This window comes from Oncorhynchus mykiss, chromosome 12 (assembly GCF_057628025.1).
Source record: "Oncorhynchus mykiss isolate SJ-2025 chromosome 12, ASM5762802v1, whole genome shotgun sequence".
Classification (NCBI taxonomy): domain Eukaryota; kingdom Metazoa; phylum Chordata; class Actinopteri; order Salmoniformes; family Salmonidae; genus Oncorhynchus; species Oncorhynchus mykiss.
In genome coordinates, this window is record NC_143033.1 from 49,801,763 (window position 1) to 49,820,022 (window position 18,260).

At 42.6% G+C, this 18,260-nt stretch overlaps 1 protein-coding gene across 11 annotated transcripts in view; it reads left to right on the top strand.

Annotated features, from left to right (window-relative positions):
- Positions 1-18,260, top strand: part of LOC110537710 (protein Aster-B) — a 108,623-nt gene that overhangs the window by 30,525 nt on the left and 59,838 nt on the right. For 4 of the 11 annotated variants that reach the window (XM_090192634.1, XM_090192635.1, XM_090192639.1 and 1 more), the window contains exon 1: positions 955-1,436. The exons of the other annotated variants lie outside the window; for them this stretch is intronic. In XM_090192634.1, the coding sequence (XP_090048760.1) occupies positions 1,414-1,436 (23 nt within the window). In that variant the 5' untranslated portion in view covers positions 955-1,413. Of the gene's footprint in view, positions 1-954; positions 1,437-18,260 lie in introns of those variants that run through there. 11 annotated transcript variants of the gene reach the window in all.

Consider the following 18,260-nt stretch of genomic DNA (forward strand, 5'->3'; position numbering starts at 1 on the left):
GTTTTGGTAGGCCGCTAATGTAAATACAAATTAGTTCTTAACTGGCTTGCCTAGTTAAATGAATAAATAAAAAAAAACAATGCGACCAGTTAAAGATTTTACTCACACAGCCAAGTCAAAGGGTCGCAACATGCGACTAAATGGTCACAGTCTGGAGCCCTGGGTTAGTATTGTGGATTAACAGAGAATACATAGAGTAGGCTGCATGCAGTAAGTGTCATACATGGCCATTTAGCAGAATGAGAACTTTGGACCATAAGGTTCTATCTGCATTTCTGCATTTTTTATTGACATAGCCTTTTTCTGTTCAATGTTCTCTACTTATATAGTATTCTAAATACCCCAATTCATGTTGTTAAGTTAAAAAGAATACTGGATAAAACTTATACCAAAGCGGGTTCAGAACTTTAAAGACAATTATCTCAGTATCCTCTTATAGTCCCAAGCTCACGAGTATTGACTGACAACAAATGTGATTTATCAAAGTGAAAATGTGAGTTTCGGAAATTCTCAGCCACAGATCCATACAAGCACCGCATACGCATATAATATAGTACAATTAACATTAGGTTTCCCTCATTCTCACTAACACTCACTCACTCACTCAGACACAAACACACACACACACACACACACACACACACACACACACACACACACACACACACACACACACACACACACACACACACACACACACACAGTGTGCTTCATCTATCCTGCATTAAGAGATTAGAGTGCCAGCTGCTAGGACTGACTGAGCCTGAAGTTTGTAGCCACACACCACACACACACACACACAGACTGTAATCCTCAGAGATTCCGGACTCTAACAGACGTGAGTGAGTGTGGGTGTGCGTGCATGTGTGTGTAAGAGAGAGGGAAACCGTGCTGTAATGTCGGTGGGAGGAGCTAAGCTCGTAGAGAGCAAGAGGGATCGGATGTGAGAGGAACAGAGCATGCCCAGTAGGTCCCTCAGCCCGGAGAGGGACTCAGCTCTGCATTCATCTGCAGAGTTTGAGAGAGAGAGAGAGAGGGAGAGAGTGAGTGAGTCTGCTGCATATGGGAGAGTGCATGTGAGCAGCTGCCGCCACCTTACTTTCACTCACACACAAACTTACACACACTCTTGCTCACACACATCCACAGACACAGATGAGGCTGAAAGCGGACGAGACAGGCAGCAACAGAGGACAGCTTTAGTAGTGCTAGGGCTAGCGTTAACATTGTAGCATTTTGAGCTAGTTGAGCCCCCCCTCTCTCTCCCCCTCGCATGGGCATTGCGGACAGGCCTGGGGCCCCGGGACTACCCCCCCTGTTGCCACTCAACATGCCAAGGAATGACTGGCTGGCCGAGTGGGGAGACCTCGCTATGGGCATTGGACAGCAACGCTGCTGCTTATCTCTGCACTAATGAAGGGCTTCAAGCTCGCCTGGTAAGACTACTGGCAATATTGGTCTTTATGGGAAGACACTGATGATAGGGGGAAGAGGAGGGGGGAAAGGAGGAGGAGGAGGATCAGGAGGAGTAGCTGGGTACTTCCCTGCCCTAACACGCTGTTTATTTGTTTCCTCCATCCTTCCCTCCTCCCTCGTTCTCTCTCTCACACCATCTGTCCATTCCTGCCATCAAGGGAGGGAGCTTTTTTCCCAGCCTGAGCCCTTTATAATATGGCATCCTTGAAGAGAGCATCGTATTCCTCTCCTCAGTTCACCTCTCCTCTCATCATGCTCTCCTCTTTTCTCTTCTTCACGTTTTTTCTCAGTTCTCCTCTCCTTGGTTTTCTTGATTAACCTCCCATACTCATCTCATCACCTCAATGCTGTTTTCAGTGTTTCTGTGTGCGTCTCCCTCCATCCTCTCTATCTGATATTTTTAGTGCTGGCCAGGCCTCCACAGATTGTTACAGTATTGAGAGAGGGAGAATGCAGCAGCAACAGAATGGCGTACTGAGACATCTTTCTTTCCCACTCATGCCCAGCCATTCTTCTGCAGTGTCCCGAAGCCAAACTGGGCAAATTCACGTTTCTCCACCTAATTTTAGATCTCCGCGTCTCACTCCCCTCCCTGCTTTTTGCTGCCATAGAAGCTGCGGATGTGCAGTAGTTTTGAATACCCCAGGTTGACATGTGTGTCAGTGTGTGTGTGTGTGTGTGTGTGCGTGCATACCTGTGTTTCCTTGCGCTGGTGTGTGTATGTGTGTGTATGTACTTGTGTGTGTGTGTGTACATACATGTTTGTGTGTGTGCGCATATACTTGCAGGCATCGGCTACCGCGATTTGCGATACATTATCCCTCCCTATTGGTGTCTGCAACTGACCCGTTGTCTGCAGCTCTAGTGTAGCCAGTTAGCCACAGTCAGCCACCACGGCTAGCATGCTAACTGGAAATCGCTGACTGGCTAACAATACAACACTACAACTGGCAGTGACCGACACGGCAATGTTTCTGCTGCAGTCATTTAGCTGTGGCTCTGCGCCGCGGTAAATTCATTGCCGCCACTGTAAAAAAAAAATATGGAACAACAAACATATTTTAAAGATGCTAAAACAGTACACATTGACTTTTCCTCTGCAAACAAAACAAGTAATGACTAGAAAAATCTGACAACCCCATAGGTAGAATGGTTTATGTATTCACCTAGTCGGCTTGTTGTTGTGTGTTCTATTGCGAGATAAATATTCTTCTCGAGGTGCATTCAAGTTTCGAGTGCCATAGGGAAACATGCATCCTGATAAGCAGTCAATGCACACGATTCTTGCAATTGTGGGGAAAACAGCCGTTTTAATGGCCATTGTTAAAAAGAGGGGGATCCCAGTTTTCCTTTACTAAATGATTTATTTCTCAACTCCTAAATATCCACCATTTTACACCCTGAGGTTTTAGAAGTGCTGAACCATGACATTAACATTCCGTGAGTGTATAGAGGAGAGTGGGGCTAAATGGGTCAATTCTAGGGTAACTTGGGGTTAAACACCACCCTACCTCAAAATACAATTTTGGGAGACAGATGCCATTTGTTGTTGAACAAGAGTAGTGGCAACCAGGGATTTTTTTTAACATTTTGGAGGGGGTGACATGAAGTGGTTTCTGTGAGAAGTACAGGCAGGGGGCGTCATTTCCCAAGTTACCCTAACAGGTAGGCCAACTTTTTATTCACTGTGTTTATGCAAGTTAGTACACTAACTAGTTAAAAGATCATATTTGGTATCCAGCTAAGATCCCAAATGTAACCCCATGCTTCAGCCTATTTATTGATAGCCACTATGCTGCGTCAGTGGAGCTACAGGTGATAATGTTTATGGCTCATAGCATACCTGATCATTTGGACCATGCATAGACTACTGTATATGCATGGTCCAAAATGTTAACATCATTTTTTACAAATCATACAAATCCCCCCCCCCCCCCCCGTGTCCTTTTCCCCCCACTGCTGCAGATGTTTCCAGAGGAGAAATTGTGACACAGTTAGGCATTTTAGCGATATTCCCTTCTGTATTATATAAGCCGGGTGTATGCCCTTTTTAGATTTAGCGAAACAATTATTCGTCGGATGGTAGGGGAGGGCTTATTTTCTTTCTCGGACCGGCGGTAGTGGATTCAGATTAGGATGACTCAGTGGTTTGGGTGGATGGTGCATATGGACCGTCGCCAGGGATGGATGGGGTGTAAACAGGTTTTGGATCAGAAAGCTTTTGGCATTATAGGAGTGGGGTTATGCAATATTGATGGCTTAAGAGGGTGAGTGTTTTGGCATTTGGTTTAGTAATGATTTGCATGATGAAAACTAATAACCCAGGTGGGATCTTTCCCAACAGGCAAAAGTGGTTGAAATAATATAATAATGATGTCATTTCAAAAAAACATTATCTCCCTGGGTAGAGTAGGGCAGGTGCGGTGACCGTATTACCACCACACCGGCAGTCATGAGTCATGACCGCAGTAAAATTCTACGTGGCCGTGAATCTCCTCTTATGCACTCTGGACATGTGCTAGTAGTACCCAACTCGCGAATGATTTTCAGGTTGCTAATGGCCTGGTACTCAGGGCTCTGTTGTCCCTCTAACCACTCTGACATCAATGAAAATGCAATCGAAACACTCATATGCATATTAGAGCTTATTCATACGAATGGGCCTATATAGAGCCCAAACCCCCAAAAATACCTGAATCAAAATAATGATTGTGCCATTTTACAATACAAAGCCGGCCACATTTTACGCATAGCAGAAAAACATACAAAATATACGAATTTAAGATACTATATCTCTGTCTCTGTCTATCTATATACAGTATATATATATATATATATATATATATATATATACAAAAGTATGTGGACACCCCTTCAAATGAGTGGATTTGGCTATTTCAGCCACACCCATTGCTGACAGGTGTGTAAAATTGAGCACACCGCCATGCAATCAACATTGACAAACATTGGCAGTAGAATGGCCTTACTGAAGATTTCCAACTTTCAATGTGGCACCTTCATAGTATGCTACCTTTCCAACAAGTCAGTTCATCAAATGTCTGCCCTGCTTGAGCATGCCCTGGTCAACTGTAAGTGATGTTATTGTGAATTATACAATGGGTGTATCTAATCTTGAATGCTTATTGATACATTCTAACTAAATGTATCAATGTTCATTCGAGTTGCCTTTTCGTTAATTTTCCTGCCCCCACAAAAAAACATTGTTTGAAAAAGTAGATTTTCAGCCCGGACCTAATATTCTAAGAGTTGATTCCGGTTGCTCTGGCCCAGGTTTATAATTTGCACAACATTGTACTCTATGTTTGATAAAAACGCATGGTTGTGGCTGTGAGAAGTGCGCCAGTATCCTTCACATAACTAGAATGAGATACACTTTCTATGATCTCTCTCCCTCCCTGCTCGGATATACATGAGCCTGCAACTTTCATCTCTCCAGTGTTGCACTTCACCATTTATTTCCTTATAGAATCGTGCGACGGGTTCTGAAGGAACGGCAGCACCCCTGATAAATTGAAATACATTTGCCAAAGTTATAGAATAACTGCTCTCTGTTCAGAAATAAATTAAATCATTCAGAATAGCCTACCATGACAAGGCCTATAATTTAGCCACAGACGATCTATCAATCTTTTTTTTAATAGCCTAGCTGTGGATTGTAGCCCAATAACAAGGAATAGTCTGTCTATAGTCGGAACGCACAGCAAATATGTCAGTGAAAAAACTGCATGCAGACAAAACAGGCCTTTTGCAATATTTCAAATACAATCAAGGGAAAACACAGGTTGGAAAGCAAATGGCTCCTGCTGAACAGAGAAGAATATGCTTTAGGCTACCAAAATTATGAATTTCCAAATATTGTTTTACAAAGTTAAACAAGAGAGAGGCTTTTGGCACAAGCGCATCGGCTATCACCAGCGAGTGAGCTGCGCATCATTGGGTGAGTCAGTGAAACTGGAATGCATTTTTAGGACTATAGTTTCTTCCTCATAATGTAGCCTACAATATGTGTTTCCACACACCTAGGCCTAGACTATTGTTGGGATTCAAGACAAGATCGTTTTTATTGAGCACAGATTCTCAGTTTGTCAGTGTCAAAGTAGCCTGTCATTTCGATCATTTGTGTGGTATTAAAAAAGATTCTGCCAAAGTCTCCAGTAATGTAAAATGACATAGAATTGCAATCGTTTATAAAAGGCCAACTTCTTTATAAAAGGCCACATTTTTCACGGACCCGCGGCTACTAAAAATGTTCCCCATTTGTGCAACTTCTGGAAGTGCCTCTACTACACTGCTCTATGCCACTACGACAATGCGACAATATCATGCAATGCTTTATAATAAAGGGGGATATTTGTTTCTCATGCGTTAAGGTACCTCAGAACTCCCTAGGTCACCACCCTCTCATGCTCACTTTTTGCACCTCCCGATTGACAAATTAAGCGCTGGCCCTGGGCCTGTCACCGCCACTGCGCAGGGCTGCCCTGAAAGACACGCCTTCCCAATCTTCCCCAAGGAGCAGTGAGGGAGAGGGGGAGGAAAATATGAAGGGAGAGAAAGAGAGGGTGAGAGAGAGACAGAGTGAGAGGGAGGGAGAGAGATGTGGTAGAGTGAGAGAGAAAGATATAGCGAGACACTATATAGCCCAGGCAGCAGGAAGAGAGAGAGAGAGGGAGAAAAATAAGCAGAAGTGTCTAGAGAGACAGAGTTGGACAAGGGAGATTAAGGTAGAGAGGCGTAGACATGGTAGAGAGAAGAAGAAGGACAAGGAGAGATGTACAGTGGTTGCAAAACAATTCACTCCGCTCCTATTTTGTTGCCTTACAAGCTGGAATTAAAATGTATTTTGGGCGGGGTTGTATCATTTGATTTACAAAACATGTCTACCACTTTGAAGATGCAAAATGTTTTTTAATGGGAAACAAGCAAGAAATAAGACAAAAAAAACTGAAAACTTGAGCGTACATAACTATTCAACCCCCCCCCCCCCAAAAAAAAAAAAACCTTTGTAGATCCACCTTTTGCAACAATTACAGCTGCAAGTCTCTTGGGGTATGTCTCTATAAGTTTGGCACATCTAGCCACTGGGATTTCTGCCCATTCTTCAAGGCAAAACTGCTCCAGCTCCATCAAGTTGGATGGGTTCCGCTGGTGTACAGCAATCTTTAAGTCGTACCACAGATTCTCAATTGGATTGAGGTCTGTGCTTTGACGAGGCCATTCCAAGACATTTAAATGTTTCCCCTTAAACCACTCGAGTGTTGCTTTAGCAGTATGCTTAGGGTCATTGTCCTGCTGGAAGGTGAACCTCCGTCCCAGTCTCAAATCTCTTGAAGACTGAAACAGGTTTCCCCTCAAGGATTTCCCTGTATTTAGCACCATCCATCATTCTTTCAATTCTGACCAGTTTCCCAGTCCCTGCCAATGAAAAACATCCCCACGGCATGATGCTGCCACCACCATGCTTCACTGTGATGGTGTTCTCGGGGTGATGAGAGGTGTTGGGTTTGCACCAGACATAGCATTTTCCTTGATGGCCAAAAAGCTCAATTTTAGTCTCATCTGACCAGAATACCTTCTTCCATATGTTTGGAGAGTCTCCCACATGCCTTTTGGCAAACACCAAACGTGGTTGCTTATTTTTTTCTTTAGGCAATGGCTTTTTTTCTGGTCACTCTTCCATAAAGCCAAGCTCTGTGGGGTGTACGGCTTAAAGTGGTCCTATGGACCGATACTCCAATCTCCGCTGTGGAGCTTTGCAACTCCTACAGGGTTATCTTTGGTCTCTGTTGCCTTTCTGATTAATGCCCTCCTGGTCCGTGAGTTTTGGTGGGCGGCCCTAATTTTGGCAGGTTTGTTGTGGTGCCATATTCCTTCATTTTCTCACTGTGTCATCAAGGACCCCACACGCCAGCCACAAGCTATTCACTCACGGCAGCCACAAGCTATTCACCATTGAGGTCTGATACCAACAGGCTGAGAAACAGTTTCTATATAGAACCCATCAGACTGCTGAATACTTGAACTGGACTGACCACCTGCTCTCTGCAACTTAGCACACATGCACTTACTCACGCACACACCCACACAGATACATGTGTAAATATTGGACTACAAATTGTGCCTTCCTGTATTATATCAAATTAATTGAAGTAATCAATCAATCTTTGCCTCAGCAATGTAGCACAAGTGAATGGTCCTGACATTTGAGTTTGGGGTTATAAAGTGCAAAGAATATGCACAGAAAATAGTTGTATAAGTAAAGGATAATTATCAAGGGGCTATGCGTTCTGTGGAAAATAATGTATGACGTGGAAGGTGTGCCACAAGGCGCTAGCAGAGTGCCACTAACCTTATTTTCCAGAGAATGCATAGAGCCCCAAGCTGATTATCCCGCTTATACCACAGCTATAATTTAACACATTTGCCACTAGAAATGTGTTCAACAACCATGGAAGTAGCTAGCAAGTTTACTATAGCTACAGAAGTTGCCTTGGTAACCAAACATCAAACTTGCTAGCTTATCTAACCAAACCATCAGTCCTGCTAGCTTGCTATTATGAAAATGGAATAAAAAAATGCCAATAATTATTTCAATTCGACTTCTGCTTTCAAAAGCAGCTCAAACATATTGTAGTACATGTAAGAATGAACTTCATAGCCATTGAATATTGCCGTGCATTATGAGTGCTTCAAGCCAATCAGAAACAAGTATTCAGCAAGGCAATGGTATAAGAAAGAAGTATACAAGACTATACAGCCTATGCATCTACTATATATGACCGCTTTAGTATAGTGTATTGTTTGTCCACGAATCAGAGTTCATTTGGCTGTGCTGTGTGGTTATCTAATAGAATTGATTGGACAGAAAGCCTACATTCCACAATCTTGTTAGTCCTGTTTTTTGTCTACATTGTAACAACTTGATTATTCTATTGGTCTTAAAACCGATGTTAAGCCGAATCCTGGACTAAGAATTTTGAGTGATTCTCCAAAGAGCTTGCTTTTTAGTCCAGGCTTAAATCTAGGCTGTCCCTTGATGTTTATACTAAAGTACTGAGGATATCACCACCAATTGCACATATTCCGTATCTAGATTGCTTTTCTATCTAGATATAGAATTTTTACCTTTATTTAACAAGGCAAATCAGTTAAGAACAAATTCTTATTTTCAATGACAGCCTTGGAACAGTGGATTAACTGCCTTGTTCAGGGGTAGAACAACAGAACCTTGTCAGCTCAGGGATTTGATCTTGAAACCTTTCAGTTACTAGTCCAACACCCTAACCATGAGGCTACCTGCCTAGTAGGTATTCTGTCCAATTTTTTCATTGCCATACTAATCCTTGATTGAAATGTTACTTCACTCTTAGCCATGTTGTCCACTTTGTCTCTCACTCATTTCATCAACCTTCTGGATAGCAGCAAAGAGAAAACACAGACATGGTTATCTATAATACCGATTAGGTGAATAAATGATTGCATCCGAGCTACTAGAGTGTGAAAAGGATTTTCCTTTTCTTTTTAAAGTATCTGTTATACTGACCTATTAGAGATTTACCAAAAGTAGATTATCTGTTTGTTTTCAGCTTGGTCAGGCGTGGAGCTCTACGCTTGCTCACACACGCATATAGTAGTCACACATACACACATAGTCTTGTATAACTAACCTTGTGGGGACACACAGTTCAGTCCAATTCAAAATCCTATTTTCCCTAACCCCTAACTCAACCCTAACCCCAAAACCTAAACTTAAACCTAAACCTAACCTGGGCTCGAACCAGGGACCCTCTGCACACATCGACAACAGCCACCCTCGAAGCAAGGTCTCAGAGCGAGTGACGTCACCGATTGAAACGCTGTTAGTGCGCACCCCGCTAACCGTTTCACATCGGTTACACTCACCCCCCCCCCCAACCAGTGATCTGGGTCAACAGCATCAATGTAACAGTATAGCTTCCGTCCCTCTCCTCACCCCTGCCTGGGCTTGAACCAGGGACCTTCTGCACACATCAACAACAGCGACCATCAAAGTATCGTTACCCATCGCTCCACAAAAGCTGCAGCAACAACTACTTCAAGGTCTCAGAGCAAGTAACGTCACCGATTGAAACGCGCACACCGCTAACTAGCTAGCAATTTCACATCGGTTACGTGTGTGTGTGTGTGTGTGTGTGTGTGTGTGTGTGTGTGTGTGCGCAGTGTAGTATATTACCAGTAACTTAAGAAGCTATTCCAAATGCTATAAGTATTTTATGGAATTTTCATAACATGTAAAACATATAAAAATATGATCATTTTAACATACAAAATCGAATCACAAAGCTCTAAAACATTACCCTAATGTTTACCCTAACATTACCCCATAAACTTAGTGAATAACATTGGTGTTTAGGATGTTTTACAAGCTTTTATTTATTTTACTGTGTCAATATTACTTTGGTGTAAATGTTTTAGCGTCAAACTGGTAGCAGTTGTGAAAAAAAAGTAAATAGTTGGAAGAGTTGCAGAGTTAATTGCAAACTATGTCCTTTTTGATTGGATGTTTTTTTTATTAAATCATGGCCAGTTTTGAAACAGATCTAAAGATTTAGGGGGGGAAAAAAATATTTTATATGAATACATTTTTTAAAGTTACTCAAGTTTGGGCTGGGCAATATGGCCTAAAAATCATATCTCGATGTTTTTCAAACTTATGGGATATTCACTAAAAAAATATATATATGTTTTTATGTTTTCTCATTGTACAATTAAAGGTCAAATACACTGCACTTCAAACTGTCAGTAATCTATTCAGGGTTTATGAAGTTATACGTAGGCTAAATATAAGCCTTCCACAACCATAAGACCCACTAATAATATAATTTATTTTATCAAACTAGTTTTACCTGCTTTTTTTTGCAATAATCACTGATCTGGCTTTCAAGTCTGTCTATGAAAATGCCCTTTTTTGTTACAAATTTAACTAGAACCATGCATAATGCACATTCACTAATAAGCCCAGGCATTAGGCTATAGAAAATGAACACAGGTCTTATCAAAAATCTCTCAAGCCCACATACTGTAACGACCCTAGGTTTATAAGCGCAGATATCGACTCTGCCGCTTGAGCATTCTTTTGGGGCACAGTCGATAGCACGCTGGGCTTCAGGCTAGAAGGTGGAGGGTTCGAGACCTGCTCCCTGCCTGTTTTATTACGTTGGTGTCAGAAGTGGGATCGGACCTTGCATCCACAACAGTGCGTGTGTTTGGTCAGTGAGCGCGTTCCTATAAGATGTAGAGTCGCAAGCTAGCGCGAAAACTCGCTCTTTGAATATGTGGACAACTACAAATAACTAGGTGTCTGGTTAGACTGTAAACTCTCCTTCCAGACTCACATTAAGCATCTCCAATCCAAAATTAAATATTGAATCGGCTTCCTATTTCGCAACAAAGCATCCTTCACTCATGCTGCCAAACATACCCTCGTAAAACTGACTATCCTACCGATCCTTGACTTCGGCGATGTCATTTACAAAATAGCCTCCAACACTGTACTCAAATTGGATGCAGTCTGTCAAAGTGCCATTCGTTTTGTCACCAACGCCCCATATACTACCCGCCCCATATACTACCCACCCCTGCGACCTGTATGCTTTCGTTGGCTGGCCCTCGCTTCATATTCGTCTAAGCCTTTGCTAGGTAAAGCCCCACCTTATCTCAGCTCACTGGTCACCATAGCAGCACCCATTGGCACGTGCTCCAGCAGGTATATTTAACTCGTCACCTCCAAAGCCAATTCCTCCTTCAGCCGCCTTTCCTTCCAGTTCTCTGCTGCCAACGACTGGAACGAACTGCAAAAATCACTGAAGCTGGAGACTCATATCTCCCTCACTAGCTTTAAGCACCAGCTGTTAGAGCAGCTCACAGATCATTACACCTGTACATAGGTCTTCTGTAAATATCCCATCCAACTACCTCATCCCCATATTGTTATTTATTTTATTTATTTTGCTCCTTTGCACCCCAGTATCTCTACTTGCACACTCACCTTATGCACATCCATCACTCCAGTGTTTAATTGCTATATTGTAATTATTTTGCCATTATGGTCTATTTATTGCCTTTACCTCCCTTTTCCTAGCTAGTATTAGTCTTTTTCTGAAATGCTGCTAGCGGTACGTTGTATCTCAATGCTGCGCGCAATAAACTGAGCATACGTTTTCCAAAATCAATGTTCATTGATACTCTCATTTAGGTAGTGTCTGCTCTTAGCGCAATTTGAGTAGTTGAGACATAAAAAGGTATCATAAGAAAAGTGAACTTCTCCTCTATTTGTTGGTGTGAGAGGCAGAGGGAGGGGCTTGATGTGTGTGTAAACCATAGAGGAAGAGGCGTAGCGAGAGATTTCACTTTCGGTAAGATCTCTCCAAAATAAGCCCAATGCGTTTCTATGGGGTTATTTTGGATCTAAGCTTGTCGCCTGCCTTCCCGACATTGTTAGGGTGGAGACGTGTGTATCTCGTCATTATATACAGATCGCTGGTGCAAATGGTAAAGTGCACACAGCACAGAGGAGCGAAGGAGCAGAGACTAAAATTATAACTTCAGAACAAGCGGACATAAATGCTCATAAAAAGGAAAATAACAAAACCTTGATTAGAATGAATCAAATTGATTCGATATATCGCCCAGCTCTAATTCAAGTGTAAATTACCAAAATTAGCATAGATTCCAGTTATTCGGATAAATGACCAGTAGTTTTGCATCCCGAGCATAGTGTGCATCCAATGTGTGTGTGTCTGCACTATCTGCACTGTCTGTCTGCACTGTCTGCCTGCTCTGTCTGTCTGTCTGTAATGAGAATGCAGAAACTCTATCTATGAACTAGCTTCATTAAAGAGATTCTCCCACAGAGGGAAAAGTCAAAGAAATACTGGCCAAGTGTTTTCCAAAATGGCAGAGGAGCCCAAATGCCACAGAGAAAATTATTGCCCCCCCAGTCATCACACAGTTCATTATATTATGGCAGCTATAGTACAGAGCCTTGAAAAATGACCTCCCATCTACATGATATATTCCGATACGGCCTGCGATTGGCTAAATTTTGTCTCACTCAGCATCAAGGTGCTCTCTGATTCTATGATTTGTCTCAGTGTGCTGTGCACTGCAGTCTGATTGGTTGTTTTTGGCTCAGGCTACATGGCGCTATGTGCAATCAGCAGAATAGTCCCTTGGGGATTCATATTCTGCGTTACTCCACAGAAAACTATTTCTATAAGGAACAGAGAAAGGTTGTTAATGTCAAAGTTGAAGCTATGCACTGTGAATAAAGCATAGCTTACTGTAGTGTGCCATGTTTCCGTTTTTAGACTATAACACATAATTTAATAGAACAAACACTACGTGACCAAATGTATGTGGACATCTGTTCATCGAACACCTCATTCCAAAATCATGGGCATCAATATGGAGTTGGTCCCCCATTTTGCTTTCCACTAGATATTGGAACATTGCTTTAGGGACTTGCTATGAGGGCACAGGGCGAGACCCAGATGTACATGGTTCGAGTCTCTGGTATTTATTATAATCCAAGTGGCAGGCAAGAGAATGGTCGTGGACAGGCAAAATATCATAACAAGGTCAGAGTCCAGGAGGTAAGAGTGGCAGGCAGGCTCGAGGTCAGGGCAGGCATTATGGTCAGGTAGGCGGGTTCAGAGTCAAAGCAGGCAAGGGACAAAACCGGGAAGACTAGCAAAAGAGAGAATAGAAAAAGCAGGCGCACGGAAAAACATGCTGGTTGACAAGACGAGACGAACTGGCAACAGACAAACAGGGAACACCGGAATAAATACCCAGGTACTAATAGGGAAAACGGGTGACACCTGGAGGTGGGTGGAGACAATCACAAAGACAGGTGAAACAGATCAGGGCGTGACACTTGCGTCCATTCAGCCACGAGCATTAGTGAGGTCGGGCACTGATGTTGGGCGATTAGGCCTGGCTCACAGTCAGCGTTCCAATTCATCCCAAAGGTGTTTGATGGGGTTGAGGTCAGGGCTCTGTGCAGGCCAGTCAAGTTCTTCCACACTGATCTCAACAAACCATTTCTGTATGGACCTCACTTTGTGCACGTGGGCAATGTCATGCTGAAACAGTTAAGGGCCTTCACCAAACTGTTGCCACAAAGTTGGAAGCACAGAATTGTTGTATGCATGTCACTGTATGCTGTAGCGTTAAGATTTCCCTTAACTGGAACTAAGGGTCTAGCCTGAACCATGATAAACAGCCGCAGACCGTCATTCCTCTTCCACCAAACTTTAGAGTTGGCACTAAGCATTGGGGCAGGTAACGTTTTCCTGGCATCTGCCGAACCGAGATTCGTCTGTTGGACTGCAAGATGGTGAAGCATGATTCATCACTCCAGAGAATGTGTTTCCACTGCTCCAGAGTCCAATGGCGACAATCTTTACACAATTCTAGCCGACACTTGGCATTGTGCATGGTGATTTTAGGCTTATGTGAGGATGCTCGGACATGGAAACCCATTTCATGAAGCTCCCGACGAACAGTTCTTGTGCTGACGTTGCTCCCAGAAGCCGTTTGGAACTCGGTAGTGAGTGTTGCAAGCGCTATGTGCTTCAGCATTTGGCAGTCTGTGAGCTTGTGTGGCCTACCACTTCACGGCTGAGCCGTTGTTGCTCCGAGACGTTTCCACTTCACAATAACAGCACTTACAGTTGACTGGGGCAGCTCTAGCAGGGCATACATTTGACAAACTGACTTGACGGTGCCACGTTGAAAGTCACTGGGCTCTTCAGTAAGGCTATTCTACTGCCAGTGTTTGTCTATGGAGATTGCATGGCAGTGTGCTCAATTTTATACACCTGTCACCATTGGGTGTGGCTGAAATAGTAGAATCCACTAATTTGAAGGGGAGTCCTCATACTTTTGTATATATAGTGTATTTCCACCAACATTAATAAAAAGGTGCCTCTCGATCCCAAAACTCACATTTTCTGGAGACTTGTGGGAGGAGTACTGATGACGTCGCCCACTGTATGCACTTTCGGGAGCGTGATTGCGTCCATACTGAGGAGAGATCCCCACACAGTGCATCCCTGGCCACCTCCTGAAGTGGTCAGACAGATCTGAACACAATCAGACCACAAAGCGACTTTTGTGCATCTAGACCCGTCTTTTCAATGTGATCTTCATATTCTGTTAGCAGAAGTCGCATGTAAATGTCAAGTGTAGACACGACCAGAGGTAAACGTGTTAACGAGAGAAAGAAAGAGAGTGCTTCAGGACACACACACACACACTGTTGCTGACAGTATTCAGTTAGATGGACGGCCCACTTAGACAATCCTCAGATGCAGAGATGCAATTAATCCTAGACTAGTACACAGTTTTTTACAATGTCATTCACTAACACAGGCCTACTTCACTTGGGTCGGGTTCATTAGGGCACACTGTAGCAAAACTTATTTCTTGTTGGACCATAGTCCCTTCCTATTTCAGACCATTTTCTTCCATTTAGTGCCTATTGAACTTGACCTGCTGAAATGAGTTGTGTTCAACAAACACTAGGTTCCATGACACTATGATACTATTATGAGAAATCTGCTTGGTCATCCAGGAGCATATCTCAGCAGTCTACAGTGGCTTCCTCTCCTGGTCTCCCAACGAACAGTTATTGTGCTGACGTTGATTGCCACTTCAGGGCTGAGCCGTTGTTGCTCCTAGACATTTCCACTTCACAATAACAGCACTTACAGTTGACCGGGTCAGCTCTAGCAGGGCAGAAATTTGACAGACTGACTTGTTGGGAAGGTGGCATCCTATGACGGTGCCACATTGAAAGTCACTGAGTTCTTCAGCAAGTCCATTCTACTGCCAATGTTTGACTATGGAGATCGCATGACAGTGTGCTCGATTTTATACACCTGTCAGCAACGGGTGTGGCTGAAATAGACAAATCCACTAATTTGAAGGGGTGTTTCTATGGGCTTTTATAATGTTTGACCTTGTGTTTTTGATTGACACAAAAGTTAAAAGAACTTGATTTGTGAATGTGATGAAATGAAAACCGAATTATCTGGAGGTCTATACCTCATTTATTGTAGAGAACCTTTGAAATGATACTTGATCACACATGTAATTCAATTAGCTCGTTTAGGGTGGATTTAATGAGCTGAGATAAGCAACGGAGTTCGGTGGAAATGTAAAGTATATTCACCGATGACAGCACAAACTGGAAAATATAGATATTTGTAATGTCCTGGGATCTCGTTGGTCCCCAGGGAACACAGACTTAGAATCCAACTGCTTGCTTTCTCTCAGCAGGCAGCACCATTAGCCCCACCAAGGTCGTGATCATAAGGAACCAACTGGAAGAAAGTGGTCTTGTCCAATAAGAATAGATTGTTTTTGTTTTCTGTTACGAAACATTTTGAAATGTTTTCATATTGTGTGCCCTAATGAACATGACACACAGGAGTAGGGTTGCAAAGGGAGGGTATATTACTGGAAACGTTTTAAGGTTACCAGTAAACTACCAGAATTTTGGTATCTTTCAAGGATTTTATGTAATCTATCACATCTAGTAGCCCTTTTGGGTAATTCAGATTATCACAGTTGTCTGTATTATCTCGGGCCCTTTCTTTGGCCTTATCGCATGTAAAATATCTTAAATAATTATATATAAAAAAAATATATACACACTACCGTTGAAAAGTTTGGGGTCACTTAGAAATGTCTTTGTTTTTTAATGAAAAGCAAATTTCTCGTCCAGTAAAATAACATCAAATTGATCAGAAATACAGTATAGACATTGTTAATGTTGAAAATGACTATTGTAGCTGGAAACGGCTGATTTTTTTAATGGAATATCTACATAGGCGTACAGAGGCCCATTATCAGCAACCATCACTCCTGTGTTCCAATGGCACGTTGTGTTAGCCAACCCAAGTTTATCATTTTAAAAGGCTAATTGATCATTAGAAAACCCTTTTGCAATTATGTTAGCACAGCTGAAAACTGTTGTTCTGATTAAAGAATCAATAAAACTGGCCTTCTTTAGACTAGTTGAGTATCTGGAGTATCAGCATTTGTGGGTTCGATTACAGGCTCAAAATGGCCAGAAACAAAGACTTTCTTCTGAAACTCGTCAGTCTATTTTTGTATGCATAGATATATATAAATATTCCATAAAGAATCAGCCGTTTCCAGCTACGATAGTCATTAACAATGTCTACACTGTATTTCTGATGAATTTCATGTTATTTTAAGGGACAAAAAATGTATTTCAAAAACAAGGATTTTTTTATTTTTTTTGTATTTTTTTTTCCCCAATTTCATAGTATCCAATTGGTAGTAGTTACAGTCTTGTGTCATCGCTGCAACTCCCGAGAGAGAGAGAGAGAGATGCATCCTCCCGAAACACAATCCAACCAAGCCGCATAGCTTCTTGACACAATGCCGATCCAACCCAGAAGCCAGCCGCACCAATGCGTCGGCGGAAACACCGTACACCTGGTGCGCCACGGGCCGGGCAGGAGTCGCTAGTGCGCGATGAGACAAGGATATCCTTGCCGGCCAAACCCTCCCTAACCAGGACGACACTGGGCCAATTGTGCGCCGCCCCATGGGCCTCCCGGTCGCGGCCGGCTGCGACAGAGCCTGGAATCGAGCCCAGAATCTCTGGTGGCACAGCTAGCACTGCGATGCAGTGCCTTTGACCACTGCGCCACCCGGGAGGCCCAAAACAACAAGGACATTTTTAAGTGACCCCAAACTTTTGAATGGTAGTGTATTTTATGACAAATCTGTCAAACATTTTCCTGATAATAAACCATCAATTTAGTGAATACTATAAGAGTTCCTTGACAAGATGGTTCGAGGTGAGGAAATCGCAGCTTAGTCAATGAATGATTTTTTTAAAAAATATATTTATTTTTAATTTATTTAACCTTTATTTGACTAGGCAAGTCAGTTAAGAACAAATTATTATTTACAATGACAGCCTACACCGGCCAAACCCAGACGACGCTGGGCCAATTGTGCGCTGTCCATATAACATTCTTCCAAGAGTCTCGATGATCATCCAGGTACTTCCAGGTGCTTTTTGGCAAACTTGAGTCAACTTTTTGGACGAGATGGGTCACATTATGTCTGGCGAAAACCAAACACTAAATTCCACAGTAATAACATTATACCAACGGTCAAGTATGGTGGTGGTAGTTTGATGGTTTGGGGATGCTTTGCTGCCTCACGACCTAGACGACTTGCCTCAATAGAAGGAAACAGGAATTATGCTCTGTATCAGGGAGTTCTACAGGAGAATGTCAGGCCGTCCGTCTGTAAGCTGAAGCTGAAGCGCAGCTGGGTCATACAGCAAGACAATACCTACACAGTGGTGTAAGAGACTGATCAACAATTACAGGAAGCATTTGGTTGCGGTCACAGCCGCTAAATGTGGCACAACCAATTATTGAGTGTAAGGCGGCCATTACTTTTTCACACAGAGGAATTGGGTGTTCCATAACTTTGTTAATTAAATAAATAAAGTATGACTTTTTTTGTTTATTTGTTCACTCAGGTTCCCTTCATCTAATATTAGGGTTTGGTTGAAGATGTGATAACATTCGGTACCAAAAATATGCGAAAAATAGAGTAAATCAGAAAGGGGGAAAATACTTTTTCACGGCACTGTATATGGACCCAACATTGAAGAGCCATTGTTTTTCCATAGAATAAATAACATTATTGGTAAAATGACAGAA